Source organism: Phacochoerus africanus, chromosome 3 (genome assembly GCF_016906955.1).
Source record: "Phacochoerus africanus isolate WHEZ1 chromosome 3, ROS_Pafr_v1, whole genome shotgun sequence".
In the NCBI taxonomy this organism is placed as follows: Eukaryota; Metazoa; Chordata; class Mammalia; order Artiodactyla; family Suidae; genus Phacochoerus; species Phacochoerus africanus.
Window position 1 is genome coordinate 198,582,053 of NC_062546.1, and position 16,526 is coordinate 198,598,578.

The 16,526-nt window shown below is 54.2% G+C and overlaps 2 protein-coding genes across 6 annotated transcripts in view; both read left to right on the forward strand.

Annotated features, from left to right (window-relative positions):
• On the forward strand, positions 1-6,582 carry CHRNG (cholinergic receptor nicotinic gamma subunit). Of its 2 annotated transcripts, XM_047770510.1 has the most exons (12): positions 1-89; positions 289-428; positions 663-707; positions 895-1,004; positions 1,596-1,751; positions 2,746-2,843; positions 3,164-3,364; positions 3,540-3,654; positions 3,850-3,964; positions 5,443-5,659; positions 5,849-5,982; positions 6,262-6,582. In XM_047770510.1, the coding sequence occupies exons 1-12, from the start codon at positions 35-37 to the stop codon at positions 6,433-6,435; spliced, it is 1,560 nt and encodes a 519-aa protein (XP_047626466.1). In that variant the 5' UTR covers positions 1-34; the 3' UTR covers positions 6,436-6,582. The 2 variants fall into 2 exon arrangements, with proteins under 2 accessions (XP_047626466.1, XP_047626467.1); XM_047770511.1 differs by lacking the exon at positions 1,596-1,751 and having other exon boundaries at positions 20-89; positions 6,262-6,474.
• Positions 6,583-8,310: 1,728 nt separating this feature from the next.
• The window catches only part of EIF4E2 (eukaryotic translation initiation factor 4E family member 2), a 29,675-nt gene continuing 21,459 nt past the window's right edge, over positions 8,311-16,526 (forward strand). For all 4 annotated transcript variants that reach the window (XM_047773775.1, XM_047773776.1, XM_047773773.1 and 1 more), the window contains exons 1-2: positions 8,311-8,393; positions 16,167-16,281. In XM_047773775.1, coding sequence (XP_047629731.1) covers positions 8,374-8,393; positions 16,167-16,281 — 135 coding nt within the window. In that variant the 5' untranslated portion in view covers positions 8,311-8,373. The remainder of the gene's footprint in view (positions 8,394-16,166; positions 16,282-16,526) is intronic.

Below are 16,526 nucleotides of genomic sequence, written 5' to 3' on the forward strand. Positions count from 1 at the left end.
TCCCACTGCTGTCACTGCTGAAAGCTGCGGCGCCATGCACGGGGGCCAGAGGCTGCCACTCCTCCTGCCACTGCTGGCTGTCTGCCTGGGTGTGGACCCTGGGGGGTGCAGGGCCTGGAGTGTCCAGGAGCCGGGGTGCAAGGCCTCAGGGGACGGAGGGTCTGGAGGGTTACTGGAGCCTGATCGCCACCCCCAGCTCCCTGCTTCTCCAAGTCACACCCTCCTGCGGCCTCCCTCTCCTTCGGCCCCAGAGCCCCTGCACCCCCCACTCACCGCCGACGGTTGCAGGGGCCCAGGGCCGGAACCAGGAGGAGCGGCTGCTCGGGGACCTGATGCACAACTACAACCCCCACCTGAGGCCCGCCGAGCACGACTCGGATGTCGTCAACGTCAGCCTGAAGCTCACCCTGACCAACCTCATCTCCCTGGTGAGCACGGGCTGCGGGACAGGGGCAGGGTGGGGGGTGGCACCTCCTGCCCCTGGGACCTGCTGGGGAGAGAGGGGGCTGGCCCCAGCAGCCAGGAGCAGGGAGCGCCCACAGGGGAGAGCCCGGGAGCTGGAAAACTCCCGAGGGGGCCCGCCCAAGAGGCCAGGGGCTCGTCGGGACTAACCTCTGGGGAGGCTAAGGGATGGGGTTTAGCCCTCCGTTCTGCACCCCCAGAATGAGCGAGAGGAGGCCCTCACCACCAACGTCTGGATAGAAATGGTGAGACGCCACCCTGCCACCCTCTTTCCCTCTATCAGCCCCCACCCTGGGGTCCCGAGGCCCTTGGAGCTGCTGTTTCCCTCCGGCCTCGTCCACCCCTCCCCTCCCTCACCCCACCCAAACCCGGGCTCCCGTTCCTGGGGGTGGGATGGTGCAGCAGGGGCCTGGCCACCCCCTTCCCCTGCAGCAGTGGTGTGACTACCGCCTGCGCTGGGACCCAAGCGACTACGAAGGCCTGTGGATCCTGAGGGTACCGTCTGCCATGGTGTGGCGGCCTGACGTCGTGCTGGAGAACAAGTGAGGACGGCGTGCAGGCAGGGTGGGGGGACAAAGGACACAAGGGCAGAGCCCAGCAGGACAAGGGGGCTCTGGGAAAAAGAGGCAGGTGAACAGAGGGTGCGGCCTGGGGACCCCACGGGGACAGGTGATGAGGGTAGGGCCCAGGGCCAGCAGACCTGATTCCAGACCTGGCTCCAGCACCTCCCACCTGGGCCACCCGGGTGGGTGGCTCTTCCTCTACCATGGGGACGAGGACAGCTCCTCCAGAAGATGTGCCAGGAGTCAACAGGACAGGCTCGCTAGGGCTGCCAATGGCCTGGCAGCTTAGCTGGTGTGTCGTTCACTGTTAGGACATGAAGAGAGGAGGGGAACGCAGTAGTGATTAGGAGGTGGGGCCGAGGGACCCTAGTGGGGTGGGTGTGGCAGGGAGGTTCCTGCGGGGGGCAGGAGTGGTCCCTGAGGCCAGGAGGGGACCAGGCAGGGGCTGGGGAGGGCTGCTGCCCCCAGGCTCCATCCACATGGGGCGGAGGGCTGGTCTGGGCACAGGTCTTGGCCAGGCAGGGATCATCAGGTATGAGCCCCCAGCCTGGTGGCCTGGTCTGTACGCAGCGTGGACGGCGTGTTCGAGGTGGCCCTCTACTGCAACGTGCTCGTGTCCCCCGATGGCTGCGTCTACTGGCTGCCGCCCGCCATCTTCCGCTCCTCCTGCCCCGTCTCTGTCACCTACTTCCCCTTCGACTGGCAGAACTGCTCCCTCATCTTCCAGTGAGGCCACTGACGGGGGTGGGGATTTGGGGAGCCGCTCCAAGAGGGGCCCTTGCGGGGGAGGGGACATGGGGCTTCCAGCCAGGGGCATGATTCCACTTCCCTGGGGCCTCTGTGCCTGACTCGGGCCCAGACACCCCAAGACACCCATGTCCCTGCCTGCTAAGGCCCAGGCTCCTCGCTCACCCTCCTTCACTGCCTTAGTTTCCCTGCCTGTGCCCCAAAGAGAGACTATGAGGGCGGGGGTGGGCGGGCAAGAAGGCCCACACACGTCCATGACACGCATGCTCACACAGGCTGCACCCTCCAGCCCCACGGAGGAGGGGGGCGCTGCCTCAGTGTCTTCATCCATTAATGGGGGAAAGAGCAGTTCCTGTGGTGCAGCGGAAACAAACCCTAGTAACCATGAGGTTGCAGGTTCGATCCCTGGCCTTGCCCATGGGTTAAGGATCCAGTGTTGCTGTGGGCTGTGCTGTAGGTCAATGATGCGGCTAGGGATCTCGTGTTGCTGTGGATGTGGTGTAGGCCAGTGACTATAGCTCCGATATGACCCCTAGCCTGGAAACCTCCGTATGCCACAGGTGTGACCCTTAAAAAAAAATGGGAGAAAGAGGGACTGTGTGAGGGTTTCCCCATATTTTACAGGGACGGTCTTTTTCACAAGGACACCTGGCAGGGAGACCCTCCTCAGCAAACCAGAGAGGTGCAGGCTCTCACCACGGTCCCTGGTCCCTGTTCTCCCCCAGAAACAGCGGGATCCTGGAACATTTGGCCACCAGGGGGCGCACTGGGCAGCAGCCTCCTGGCCCTTCAACTCCAAGAGCCCAACTCCCTGCCCTGTCACATCCCGCCAGGATTTTCTGACCTCAGAAATTCTTGGCTGCACTTTTGGAGGCAAAACGGCCCACATTTGCCCTCAGGTGACCATCTGTGTGACACCGTGGGTGGGTCTACACACGCTCAAATTTATCCTTTTTCCCTCCCGGTCTCCCAGGTCCCAGACCTACAGCACCAACGAGATCAATTTGCAGCTGAGCCAAGAGGACGGTCAGACCATCGAGTGGATCTTCATTGACCCCGAGGCTTTCACAGGTACCCTCCAGCCAAGGCCCCTGCTGGAGCCGGCTGTCGGGGCAGGGCCAGACCTGGCTCATGCCACCCTCCCATGAAACCCAAGATGAAAACCACACCCAACCATAAAATACATCTATTCAAAGGCCCAGCAAAGTTCTGATTTTCCCCATGATAATTAGCCCAGTTTCAGCAGGAGGGAGATCAGGCATCCACCCGCCCATGTTTCCACCCTTGGCTCCCCTGGGCACACGCTGGCTGCCCCATGGCTGGGTCGCAGGGGCTTGGGTTTCTGTCTGCCTGTCCGCACCCCCTGTGCCCACTCAGCCTGCTGCCCACAGAAAACGGGGAGTGGGCCATCCGGCACCGGCCGGCCAAGATGCTGCTGGACGAGGCGGCGCCGGCCGAGGAGGCAGGCCACCAGAAGGTTGTCTTCTATCTGCTCATCCAGCGCAAGCCCCTCTTCTACGTCATCAACATCATCGCGCCCTGTGTCCTCATCTCCTCCGTGGCTGTCCTCATCTACTTCCTTCCCGCCAAGGGTACCCAGCGCCTGTGGGAGGGGAGCCATGGTCCCAGCCAGCGGCACAGGGGGGATCCGGGAGGGCAGAACGGCACCGGACGTGGGACCGGGGACATGGACTCCTTGTGGGGAGGGGGGTGCCCTCCCGGTGGGGAGGCGGCGATCTGCTCTGAGGGCCTCTTGGTCATGGGCAGCGGGTGGCCAGAAGTGTACTGTTGCCATCAACGTGCTCCTGGCCCAGACCGTCTTCCTCTTCCTCGTGGCCAAGAAGGTGCCCGAGACCTCCCAGGCAGTGCCACTCATCAGCAAGTAAGGCTGGTCCTGGGGCCTGTGCCCACCTCCTCCCCTCCCCTCTCAGGAACGCAGGGCACCGCCCTTCTGCCACCCCTCCCATCCCCCTCCATGCCAGCCCCTCGCCCCAAGGGATGGGGGGGGCATCAGCCACTCGGGTGGGGGTGGTGCCTGGGACGGAGTGCTCGCCTCCTGCCTCCTCCACCCCGGCAGGTACCTGACCTTCCTCCTGGCGGTGACCATCCTCATCGTCGTGAATGCCGTGGTCGTGCTCAACGTATCTCTGCGCTCCCCCCACACCCACTCCATGGCCCGAGGGGTCCGCAAGGCAAGCTGCCCAGCCCCCACTCCCACACCCTCCTGCCCGGTCTGCTCGCCTCCCCCTGCACGCCTGTGCCCGGCGTGTTCCTCCCCTACCGCACTCAGCAGCAAACCTGCCCCTCGTGCGTCTTGAAGCACGTGCCCAAATGGATGAATAACAATGAGTGCTTGGGGGTTAAGAACCCGACTGGTGTCCCTGAGGATGCAGGTTCCATCCCTGGCCTCACTCCGCAGTTAAGACTCCAGCATTGCCACAAGCCGCAGCGTAGGTCACAGATGCAGCTTGGATCCTGTGTTGCTGTGGCTGTGGCGTAGGCCGGCAGCTGCAGCTCCAATTCGACACCTAGCCTGGGAACTTCCATATGCTGCAGGTGGAGTCCTAAACAAAAACATTTTTTAAATTAAAAAAAAAGAATAGGGAGTTCCCGTCGTGGCGCAGTGGTTAACGAATCCAACTAGGAACCATGAGGTTGCGGGTTCGGTCCCTGCCCTTGCTCAGTGGGTTAACGATCCGGCGTTGCCGTGAGCTGTGGTGTAGGTTGCAGACGAGGCTCGGATCCCGCGTTGCTGTGGCTCTGGCGTAGGCCGGTGGCTACGGCTCCGATTCAACCCCTAGCCTGGGAACCTCCATATACCGCGGGAGCGGCCCAAGAAATAGCAACAACAACAACAACAACAACAACAACAAAAGAATAATGCTTACTATGGGGCAGGTATATTACGTGTACTAACTTTTTTTTGAGGGCCGAGCCTGAGGCACATGGAAGTTCCCAGACTAGGAGCTGCAGCTGCCGGCTTACGCCACAGCCACAGCAACGCTAGATCCAAGCCGCGTCTTTGACTTACACCACAGCTCACATCAACACAGGATCCTTAAGCCACTGAGCGAGGGCGGGGATTGAGTCCGTATCCTCATGGATACTAGTCAGATTCTTAACCCACTAAGCCACAAAGGGAACTCCCATATACTAACTTATTTAATGTCCATAAAAATCCCTCCGAAGAGGGTAGTAGTATCACCTACAGTTTACACAGGAGGAAACTGAGGCACAGAGAGGTGAGATAGCTTACCCAAGGTCGTACGCCCAGACAGTGGCGGAGGCAGGATTCTGCCCAGCAGTCTGCCTCCAGTGCTGGTGTGATCTGTGGCCCATCGGTAGCAGTCAGCTGAGACCCTTGTCACAAATGCAGATTTCCAGGCCCACCCTGGCATCTGGCATCCTGGGCCAGAATAGCAGGGGTAGGGCCCAGGAACCTGTGTTTGTGACAAGTGCCTTGGTGATTCTGCTGTGCACAAAAGTCTGGGGCCCTGGGCTCAGTGTCTGGCACAGAACAGGCAAGTGACCCACCTTGCCTGACATGCTGCCTCTGAACCCCCAGCTCGCGAGCCCTCTGTGCCCTTCTGCTCTGAAGCCCAGCCCAGCTGCCCAAATGCCCAGGTCTGCTGGCTGCAAAGCTACATCACCCCCAGCATCTCCCCTCCAGGTGTTCCTGCGGCTCCTGCCCCAGCTGTTGCGGATGCACGTCCGCCCACTGGCCCCAGCGGCTGTGCAGGACCCCCGGCCCCGGCTACGGAATGGCTCCTCCTCAGGATGGTCCATCCCAGCTCGGGAGGAGGTGGCCCTGTGCCTGCCCCGCAGTGAGCTCCTCTTCCGGCAGCACCAGCGCAATGGGCTGGTGAGGGCAGCGCTGGAGAAGCTAGGTGAGGCGGGGGTGGGACCCTGGGACTCCAGACGGGAAGGGCCGTCTGTTGGCTAAGGTGCCAGGCACAGCAGATGAGTGCTGGGCAGGTGTCCCGGTTGGGGAGAGAGGGGCTGGGGTCCCTAAGGAGAGGCCACTTTCTCAGACTGTTTTCCTTCATTCTCCTCCCCAATCCTCCCGCCTTCAACAGAGAAGGGCCGGGAGTCCGGGCAGAGCCAGGAGCTGTGTGGCAGCCTGAAGCAGGCCGCCCCCGCTATCCAGGCCTGCGTGGAAGCCTGCAACCTCATTGCCCGCGCCCGGCACCAGCAGAGTCACTTTGACAGTGTAAGGCAGTCTGGGGCTGGGTCGGGGGCTGAGTACCTGGTGAGGGACTTGGACCTGAGATGGGGGCAGGATGAGTGGACTGGCTGTGGTAGGGCATTGAGATGGAAAAGGTAGAACTGGGACTGGGACCAGAGGACCCCTGGGAAGAAGCCAGGTTGAGGCCTGGAAGTAGGTGAGAAGGACTCAAGGAAATGAATGGAGGCTGGATGGCCAAGGGTGGCACAAGGCTCCAGCTTGGTGTCACCACTGGTTATCTCACACCCTGCCTCTCACCCTCAGGGGAACGAGGAGTGGTTCCTGGTGGGCCGAGTGCTGGACCGTGTCTGCTTCCTGGTCATGCTCTCGCTCTTTGTCTGTGGCACTGCTGGCATCTTCCTCATGGCCCACTACAACCGGGTGCCTGCCCTGCCATTCCCTGGAGACCCTCGCCCCTACCTGCCCTCCCCTGACTGAGCCAAACAATTGCTGTTAGCCACGCGGTGTCTTGTCAGCTGTGTTCTGCTGCTGAGGTTATGAGGAGGCTCTCTGGGGAGCCTCCTTCACAGCCATATGAGCCAACAGGCCCTGAGAAAAGCTGGGGAAATAAAGCTGCAAAGCTGGAGCCCTGGAGTGGTTGGGGATGGGATGTGGGCAAAATGTGCTAGTGGGATCGGCATCCACGTGGCACTGGCTTGCTGGTCCTGTGATTCCCCTCACTTCAGCAAAGTGTCAACAACTCCCATCATTTCTGAAGCCCTAAGGACTCTGTTTTTTCCTATCCTGACTAGGCAAGGTCCTATCCTTCCAGGTCTGGCCCTCTTTTCCCTTCTATGAGTTCCCTGTAGGCTCCTGAAGGAGGGAAGTCAAGAGAGAAGTGAAGAGTAGCAGCCAATGCTCTCTCGAAAGAAAGGCAGCTGTCCACTCCAGCTGGCATCTGCCTGCTTTCTGGGCGCTGTGAGCACCCAGTACTCACCTGTACCAGTGGTCTTTCCATTCGGATGCATTTTTGGGGTCACTGATCACCAAACATTTTGTGAGTTCTAGCATCTTTTTCCATGGTTAAAGTAAGAGCTCCTCATAGCATCATGGAAAAGCAAGAGTCACTATTCCCCCGTGTTTGGCCTGGCCAAACTGGGACCCAGAGTGAGGGGCTTCCCAGACCAGTGGTGGCTAAATAAGGTTTGGAGTCCAGAATTCCCAACTCTGACCCAATCGTCAACACTCTGAGAAAGTTCGATGGCCTAGGAAACAGACACTTCCTTCTTCTCTTCTCACAGGCCAGGGCATTTATTTGCACTGGTCCCAAAGGAGGGTCAAGGCAAAAAAGATCTAGGCAGGGAGGCAGGAAGGCAGGGAGGCGACCCTGACCAGTCTCCCTTTCCCTCTCAGGAAACATGGCCAGCTGGTCTTTCTGAGGGAGAAGACTCTGCTTTGAGAGTATAGCTGGGGCCTGAGTTCTGGTGGTGACGACTTGGGCAAGTCATTTGTGTTCCCTGAGCCTATTTCCTCATCTATAAATACGGGCACAGCTATCAGTTCCTCTCTACCCTCATCATAAGATCAAAGGTGCAGTGAAAGTGACTAAAAAGTGTTAAAGTGTCACATAAAGACCTGATAATGGGACCCTGCAGTGGAGAGGGGAGAGGACCCCGGAAATAACCCCCTCCCCCACGCGGAGGGTTGCTGGCTTTGGGAATCAGTCACCACAAACTCATCTCATTTACTCCAGTGTGTGTGTGTGTGCGCGCCGCTGTGCATCTGAAGCAGAGGCTTAGATCTGGTAGGCAACTTGAGGATGGTGGACCATCCCTGGTTCCTGTATGCCTCTTACTAGCTTAGTCACCTGGTATTGGTCCCTCAATCTCTGACTGCTTCAGAAAGCGGAGATCAGCTCTGTAGCTCCTGGCAGAAATAAGCAACGATTAACAATAGCTATCGCTTATGAGGAACACCTGTCTACCGCCTACCACTGACGGTCCCGTTCAATCCAAACGCCAACCTGAAGAGGCGGATACTTTCAGTACAGGATCGCCGGTACCGTGCAGCCGCCCTGGGGGTGGAGTCGGGATCTGTACCAAAGCCATGGGTCCAGAGCCTGCGCCAACGACGACTCGGCGCTATATTTCTCCGAACCTGCCCGGAGAAGGGCTCAGGACGCGCTCCCCTGGGCAGGGCGGGCGGCGGCAACCCAACAGAAACACAGCTCAGGCCCGCAGGCCGCCTGATTCCCCCAAACCCGGCGCCGCGGCGCAGCGGCCGCGGGCCGGCGTCCTGGGATACGCGCTCCCACCTGGCCGGCGCAAAGACGTTCCGCCGCGTCCCGCGCAACCGGAAGTGGCCGGACCCGAGGCGGAGGGACCTGGCGGAGCGGAAGTCACTCCGTGAGGCAGTGGCGACGGCGGCGGCGAGAGGATGAACAACAAGTTCGACGCGTGAGTGCCGCGTGGCCGACCCCCGGGGCCCCTTCCCCCAACCGCTCCCCGCGCCCGCCCCCGCCGGGACCGCGGCAGGCGCAAACTGCGGCACCGGCTCCCCTCCCTCGCTGGGGCTGCGGGCTGGCCCGGCCTGCGCGGCCGGCAGGGAAAGGGGGTTTGGGGACGTGGGATGCCGGGGTGTCGGGGGGTCCCAGGGTCATACGGACCGAGGACGACGTGCGGGGGCGGGGAGGGGGAGGAGGTGGCCGTGCCGCCCGGAAGGGGATTTTGGGACGCCCAGCGCGGCGTGTGCAGGTTGCCCGCGGCGTGGAGGGGCGGAGACCTCAGTGGTTTGGGTGTTTCCGCAGCCTGTCTCCCCTGGCTCTGAATCCAGCTTTTCGCACACACTCACGGTGGCCTAGCGAGGTCACGTCTCCTCTCTGTGTTCTCACTTGCAAAGTGGGCACGGTAACAGAGCCCATGTGGGAGAGTTGCAAAGATGCGGTGAGGTAATGTGGCTGCCGCGCTCAGCGCAGTGGCTGCTCAGTTACGGAATTCTCATCGTCTTGCTGAGACTCCTTCCTGCTTCCTTTCTCCTCCCCCTCCTTTCCCCGTCTTCCAACACACTCCAAACAAGGGCGCCTCAGTTTCTTGCCCAGCGAGTTCACTTGTTTTTACCCTTCCTTTGCAGTTCTGTGCATATCTTATACGATTTCTAGTTCCAGCATCAAATAATTTGGAGGCGCAGGAAGGAAATGCAGTTATTTTTGCATATTTTCCTCCAGCGATTGTTATCACGGGATAGATTATGTTCTTAGCTTTCTTTTAATCGGCTAGTAACTCTATCTTCTCTTCCCAAGACCTAGATTTCCAGTCCCAGACCCACCAGTCACCAGTTATTTGACGGCAGAAAAGTTACCCGGTTTCTGAGCCACTGTTACCCAAACCACATTAGTGGTTAGTGCCCTGTTGCCACACTGAATGTGATATGGATCAGATCACATCCAGCCGTGCTTAAGGTACTTTGTAAACTGACAGATAGGGAGATATAAATGTAAACTGAAATTACTCTTAGTTTAGGTTGCCACTCCCTGTTGCTGATGGGAAATTTTGAGTTTTTCCAGTACAGTGAGTGCTGGTGGATATTCAGAGGTCCTGGATTCCAGCCCTCCTGGTAACTCTTCAGGCATGTTTCCTGGTTGCTGAGCGGACTCTTGCTGAAACAACATTCCTTTTTGACTTTTTTGGTTTTGGGGTTTGTTTAAACAAACAAATGCTTGCTTGCTTGCTTGTTTAGGGCCATACCCTGGGCATAATGGAAGTTCCCAGGCTAGGGGTCAAATTGGAGCTGTAGCTGCCGGCCTCCACCACAGCCACAGCAACGTGGGATCCGAGCCATGTCCATGAGCTACATCACAGTTCATGGCAACGCCAGCTTCTTAACTCACTGAGCAAGGCCAGGGATTGAACCTGTGTCCTCATGGATGCTAGTCAAATTCATTTCGGCTGAGCCACAACAGGCACTCCCCCACACTCCTTTTTGGATGGGACTTGAACCCAGCCAGAACTCAGAATGGGACTTGCACCCACAATCCCCAGCTTAGCAGGGGACTCAAACCCACTTTTATTTTTATTGTCTTTTTAGGGCCACACCCATGGCATATGGAGGTTCCCAGGCTAGGGGTCAAATTGGAACTGTAGCTGCTGGCCTACACCACAGCCACAGCAACACCAGATCCGAGCCGCGTCTTTGACCTACACCACAGCTCACGGGAAGGCCAGATCCATAAGCCACTGAGTGAGGCCAGGGATTGAACCTGCATCCTCATGGATGCTAGTCAGATTCATTTCCGATGAGCAACAACAGGAACTCCTCAAACCCACTTTTAATTGAAACCACTCACCTGGTGTCAGGACATACTGAAGCTCAGGTCAAGAGGCAAAATGATAGACAAGGGTGATTTATTACCACCGGACGCTTGTGAGAGAGAAGCGGGCAGGCCAGGGAGTGCAGTCCCAAAGGAAAGAGGGCTCTGTTTTTATAATCAAAAGAAAAAGTGGATCCTCATTTTTGGATAGATGTCAAGGATCGCATCATTAATTCCTCCTCTGACCCTCTATGGTCCAACCAGAACTGTTCCCACCGAGGCTCAGCAGGTTACCAACCCAACTAGTATCCATGAGGATGTGGGTTGGATCCCTGGCCCTGCTCAGCGGGTTAAGGATCTGGTGTTGCTGTGAGCTGTGGTGTAGGTCACAGACGTAGCTCAGATCCCGAGTTGCTGTGGCTGTGACCTGCAGCTGCAGCTCCAATTTGACGCCTGGCCTGGGAACGTCCATATTCCACAGATGGGTCCCTAAAAAGCAAAAAAAGAAGAAGAATGGCAATAACGGCTTCCACATGCGTTGCTACTTTTCGTATATTATTTCTGTGTCTGCTAACGATCCTCTAAAGCAGATTTTGTTAACCTCCTTTATAGATAAGGAAAACGAGACTCTCTGAGATTAAATAACTTGCCTGCAACAAGAAGGGCCATATGGTGGGATTCAAACTCAGGTTTGTTTAATGTTGGTTCAAGCACCTCTTGACGAAAACTAACTTTGATCATTTTTAATTAGTTTTAGTTATTAGCTATTCGTATGCTGAGCCAGATTTTTAAAATATCCGTCTTCTAGCTCTGCAGGAAGCAAAACTGTCTTTCATTTAATTAGCACCTGAGAACAACACCCCTGCCCTTAGTTTTGTTTTTGTTGTTTTTGGTTTTTATGCAAGAGTGCAGTTTTTAGGCTACTGCCTTGTATTTGGCCTCTGCACCCTTCACCACATGGCTCCTAAGGATGTGTTCCAGTTTGCCAGAATCCTGATCCAGTGCCTGGATTGAGTACTGTAGTCTAATCTGGTGGGTTTAGATTAAAGATGAGCTCTAGGCTCCCTTTTTGTGAGACTTTCCAGCTTTGTAACCTAAATGCCCCCCCCCCCCACAAGTCCTAAGCTCCCACTGGCCTTGATCCTGTTCATATGCAGAACCCTAAGAAGCCTTCACTGTACTTCAGTCCCTAAGGTATTGAGCTGGGTTTTTAAATTTAGATGCCATATTTGATTTTGTACCTATTCTTTCTCCATTAGCTTTGGCTCATCTTTTTCTTCCTTTTTAAACATTTTTTTGGCCTTGTTTGTCGCATGTGGGAGTTCCTGGGCCAGGCATTGAACCCCAGCCACAGTAGTGACAATGCTGAATCCTTAACCACTAGGCCACCGAGGAACTCCAAGCTTTGGCTCATTCTTAACTATTGTCTGAACAACTTGTTTGATGTGCATCCTCTTCTGCCTTGTGCTGCTTTGATTTTAGAAGTCCATTCGGAGGTCCCGTCATGGCGCAGTGGTTAACGAATCCGACTAGGAACCATGAGGTTGCAGGTTCGGTCCCTGCCCTTGCTCAGTGGGTTAACGATCCGGCGTTGCCGTGAGCTGTGGTGTAGGTTGCAGACGCGGCTCGGATCCCGCGTTGCTGTGGCTCTGGTGTAGGCCGGTGGCTACGGCTCCGATTGGACCCCTAGCCTGGGAACCTCCATATGCCTCGGGAGCGGCCCAAGAAATAGCAAAAAGACAAAATAAATAAATAAATAAAAAATAAAAAAAAAAGAAGTCCATTCACTAAACATGTATGATTTCTCCCACTGCCTGATGCTGGACGTGTAAAGATGGATTAGACCACGTTCCTACCTGCAGTGAATTGTCTGGTCAGAGTACGAGGGTATACCTGGTGAGCTCATTAGGTGCCACTCAGTCTGGACAGCCTTAGGTACTAATTGCCTGCCTGAGGCTGTGGAGCACTGATTTTTCCCTGTGGATTTTATCATTTCTCTCTTCCAGCCTCAAGCTGGGAGGAATGGCCTCCGGAAGATAGGATGCAAATGACTTGCCCTAAGTATAGACTCGGTGTAGAGTGGTTGCTTAGCTCCACTCTCAAGAAATAGCAGCATGAGATGAAGATCCATTGGGGTTTGCATTTACTATCTTAGGAATCGTAGGAGGGAGTTGGGAGATGGGGTCTAGAGAATCACAATAGCATTCTTGTCTGGCAAAATTATTTTTCTTACTTTTTTTTTTCTGTTAATGGTGGTTTATCTCAAAAGCAATAAAAAGAAAGGAAGACACATGCTTTCCTTGTGACTGACAGAAGGTGAGGTGCTAGATGATGTGCCCTCCTCAGCCAGGGTGAAGAGGAGCGGACCCCAGCGGATGTGGTCGGGGGTTGGGAGCTGAGAAGAGAGAAGTGGTTTGAGCCCCTGGGGTCCACCCTAAAGAAGAGAATTAGCTGTTTGGGGCCTAAGCAGTAGAAAAACTCATGAGATGTTTGCAATCAGGGGACCAAAAAAACTGGCCGTGAGCATCGCTGGGACAAGTACAGGCATTTATATGGGGATGTTCTGAAGAGGGGCTCCCAACTCAGAGAGATTGGGAAATATTTTCAGGACAGGGTGGCTTTTAGTCTGCGTCTTAGAGGACATGTTAAGTGGGCAAGAGGAGCTCTCTGGGGAGAGACAGGTGACAGCATAGCAGGGTGAGGTCGGGACTGCAGGTGGTCGATAATCACTGGAGGTGTTCTCTGGTCTCTGATACAGACCGTGTGCTTCTGAAGGTTGGGGTCCTGCGTGCTGGACAGGCTCCTCCCGAGAAGGAGACCTGCCCAGCTCAAGTTTCATAAAGGGGAAGGGGTGTCGTGAGCACCATTAGGTAGGTCGCCCAGGAGGCAGGGAGGCTGCTCTCAGCCCTGGAGATGGCAGCATCACAAGCAGAACCCTCCTCCTTCCTCCCCACTCTGCCCATCTGCTCCCTGCCCTTCACCCCTACCAGCTTTCTCTGCCTTTGCTTGTTGTCTTTATTTTCTCATGGCTTTTCTTATATGAGACTTAGATGAGTGCCTCAGCTCCTGAATCGGTGTGATCTTTCATGTCCTGGATGAAAAATTGAGGGAGGAATCTATTCATAATTTTGAGCAAGACCCTGAGCCATTGGTTATTGGCCAGGTTGGGCTACCCTTTGGCCAGGAGCCCTTCACAGGCATGTCTTGGCAAGGGTAAGGATGGCGATGGTCTCAGTGCGTGACCTCCAGAGTGTGTCCTACACCAAGGGCAGTGAAGTGGGCAGAGCAGACGCCCCAGCAGGTGCCCAGCTCATCCATTTGGACATTGGAGCGCTTTTTTATGCAGTAGGCACTTGGGATTCATGGGCAGACAGACAAAGGGCGGGTACTTTGCACCAGACGCTTCTGCATCCCCGTGCGGCGATGCAGGCAAACCTGCTTTCACTGCCCTTAACAGATACTGCATTTTTTTTTCAAAAATTGAAGGTTTATGGAAATCCCATGTTATTGGATGATCATTAGCATTTTTTATCGATAAAGGATTTTTTTAATTAAAATACGTCCTTTTTTTTAAAACATATTGTTTTATTGCGCTCTTATTAGACTGCAGTGTAGTGTAAACATACTGTGTGTACTGGGAAACCAAAAAAAATGCGACTTGATTTATTGTGATAATTTGCTTTATTGCAGTGGAACCAAATCCACAATATCTCCGAGATATTCCCATATCTCAATTGTAGTTTGACCATTTCTAGCACATTTTCTTAGAATTGCCAAATTCGATTTGACTGGGTAGGGTCAAAATGGTGATTTCAGAGAAGACCCATGTAAGTTAATGATCCAGCTCTAAACTAAACAGCATTCGTACTATCCTTGTGAATTCACCTTCCATTTATCTTTTGGTCTAAATCCAGTGAACTTGAGGTTCACTGAACGCCTTAGTATTTTGTTTTCGGGGGTGGCACGTTATGCTCAGAGACTGAGATTTTCTTTGCCAATAATTTAACACAGATTCACTGTGAGAATTACACAGTAGTTTCACAAGCCAAGTGTGCAGATGTGTACTATTAAACCGGTAAATAGCATAACATACTCCAAACCAGCGATAGATTACTCATACTGTCATTTTAGCAAGAGGAGATGAATAAAGCCCAGATTTTGTTGAGGCAACCTTTGTGTGCATTGGTAATTGAATGAGACAGCTTGCCAACCAAGAGCTGAAGTCCAGCTGCCAGCTCAGAAATAAGTCCCTTGGTTGCTAGAGCACGAACCTAGGAACTAGAGCCCTGAGGTGATGGGCGGGCTGATCTCTGTGCGGCTGCCCAGACTGCTAAGGGAGTCACCTTTTCCTCAGCAGGAGTTAATGTCCCTTCTCTTCCCGAGCCTGCTGCAGAGTTTAACACCACTCCCTGCCAACCTGGGTAGCCTTGGCCACTGTGGGAGCAAGGCCTCAAGATCTTGAGAGAGCAGCATCCACAGAGAGTAGCTTTGCCCTGACGGGAAAGGTCCCCTCATCATAGTTCCTTAGGTCCTTCTTTATCTGTTTTTATTGATAAGCCCCAGCAGGGCCACTCAGCAAGTGAGCTACTAGCGCTTATCAACAACAGCAGATGAGATGACATCCTGACACACTTAATCCTTATGTCAAAACAACTTCTGCAAAGAGTTTTTGTGTCTTTGTCATAAACAAGTGGATTAAAATATTTTCATTTCAGTTGCAAGCAGCTTTGAAGTCATAGAAAACCGGCACACAGCACTGAGTATACTTTCTCTGCTCCTAAAACATGGCACCTAAAGTACATCTGACTACTTCCCGGGAAAGAAGACCTTCCTTCTTTCATTTCTTTTGCTTTTCATTCAACATGAATTCAGCATCTTCTTGTCCTATGTGCCGAAGATACCAAGATTAATAAGACACTGTCCTAAGAGCCTCTTCCATCTAGTAGGAAAAACAGATGTGGGAGGAATGGTGCCTTAGGCTGAGGGGTAGTGTTTGCACATAGCACAGATGTAGGACGGTAGGTCGCTTTGGGGGTAGGGGAAGGGAAAGAGGATGCCAGTTGGCAGGAGTCAGCTTCTGGAGGATCTTACATTTCATTGAACTTTACCCTGTATGGTGGGCATCAGAGGGAAAGGTACAGTTGAGAGTTTTAAGCATGGAAGTTAAATGATTAGATTTGCTTTGTTGTTGTCTTTTTAGGGCCGCACCCACAGTATATGGAAGTTCCTGGGCTGGGGTCGAATTGGAGCTGTAGCTGCCGGCCTTCGCCACAGCTGCAGCCACAGCAATGCCAGTTCCGAGCTGTGTCTGTGACCTACCCTGAAGCCTACAGTAACACTGGATCCTTAACCCACTGAGCAGGGCCAGGGATCAAACTCAAGTCCTCATGGATACTAGTCAGATTGGTTACTGCTGAACCACAGTGGGAACTCCTAGATTTGCATTTAGGTCAGGCTGGTGGTGGTGTAATTGAGATGCTGGGAGAAGAGGGCCTAAATTAAAGCAGTAGCAGTGGGGAAGAGTGGGAAAGATGGTTAGAAGAAGTGATGAAGAAAGGTATGTTTTTAAACTTTATTTGAAATGCCAAAGCACGTGTTTAGTCCAGAAATTCTTATTGACTCTTTATTTTTGGCAAAGAAAAGCAGCCCCTTATGCTCACCTCTTGCTTCTTCATGCCACCTTTTAGAAAACTAGCATATGGTGTTTCCTTGAGTTCACAAGGTAGCTGATGGGCATTTCATTTTGGTTTAATCCTCCTGCTTGCCTTTCTCTTGCTCTCTTCTCATCTCTTGTGCCCCTCCTTTCCTGTATCTCGAGTAACTTTGGGTTGGTTACACGGAAGTTCATTTGACCTGCTGGCTTCGTTAGGTAAGCGAGAATCAGCTGGGTCGTGGGATAATGTCGTTGTGCCTTCCCACTCAGACTGAAAGATGACGACAGTGGGGACCATGACCAGAATGAAGAAAACAGCACACAGAAAGATGGTGAGAAGGAAAAAGCAGAACGAGACAAGAGTCAGAGCAGCAGCAAGAGGAAGGTGAGTTTTGTGCTGTGCTGATGTAGTTGCCTTTGGACTTGAGACTTGGCTACCTTATGAAATCTGTTTGTCTGGAAGATGCCAGACTAACTTGATGGCACACCCTGTTTTGTAATATCTGATTTTGTTCTTAAAAAAAATTGTTCAGGAGTTCCTGTTGTGGCTCAGCAGTAACAAGCCTCACTAGTATCCATGAGGACTTGGGTTTGATCCCTGACCTCAATCAGTGGGTTAAGGATCCGGTG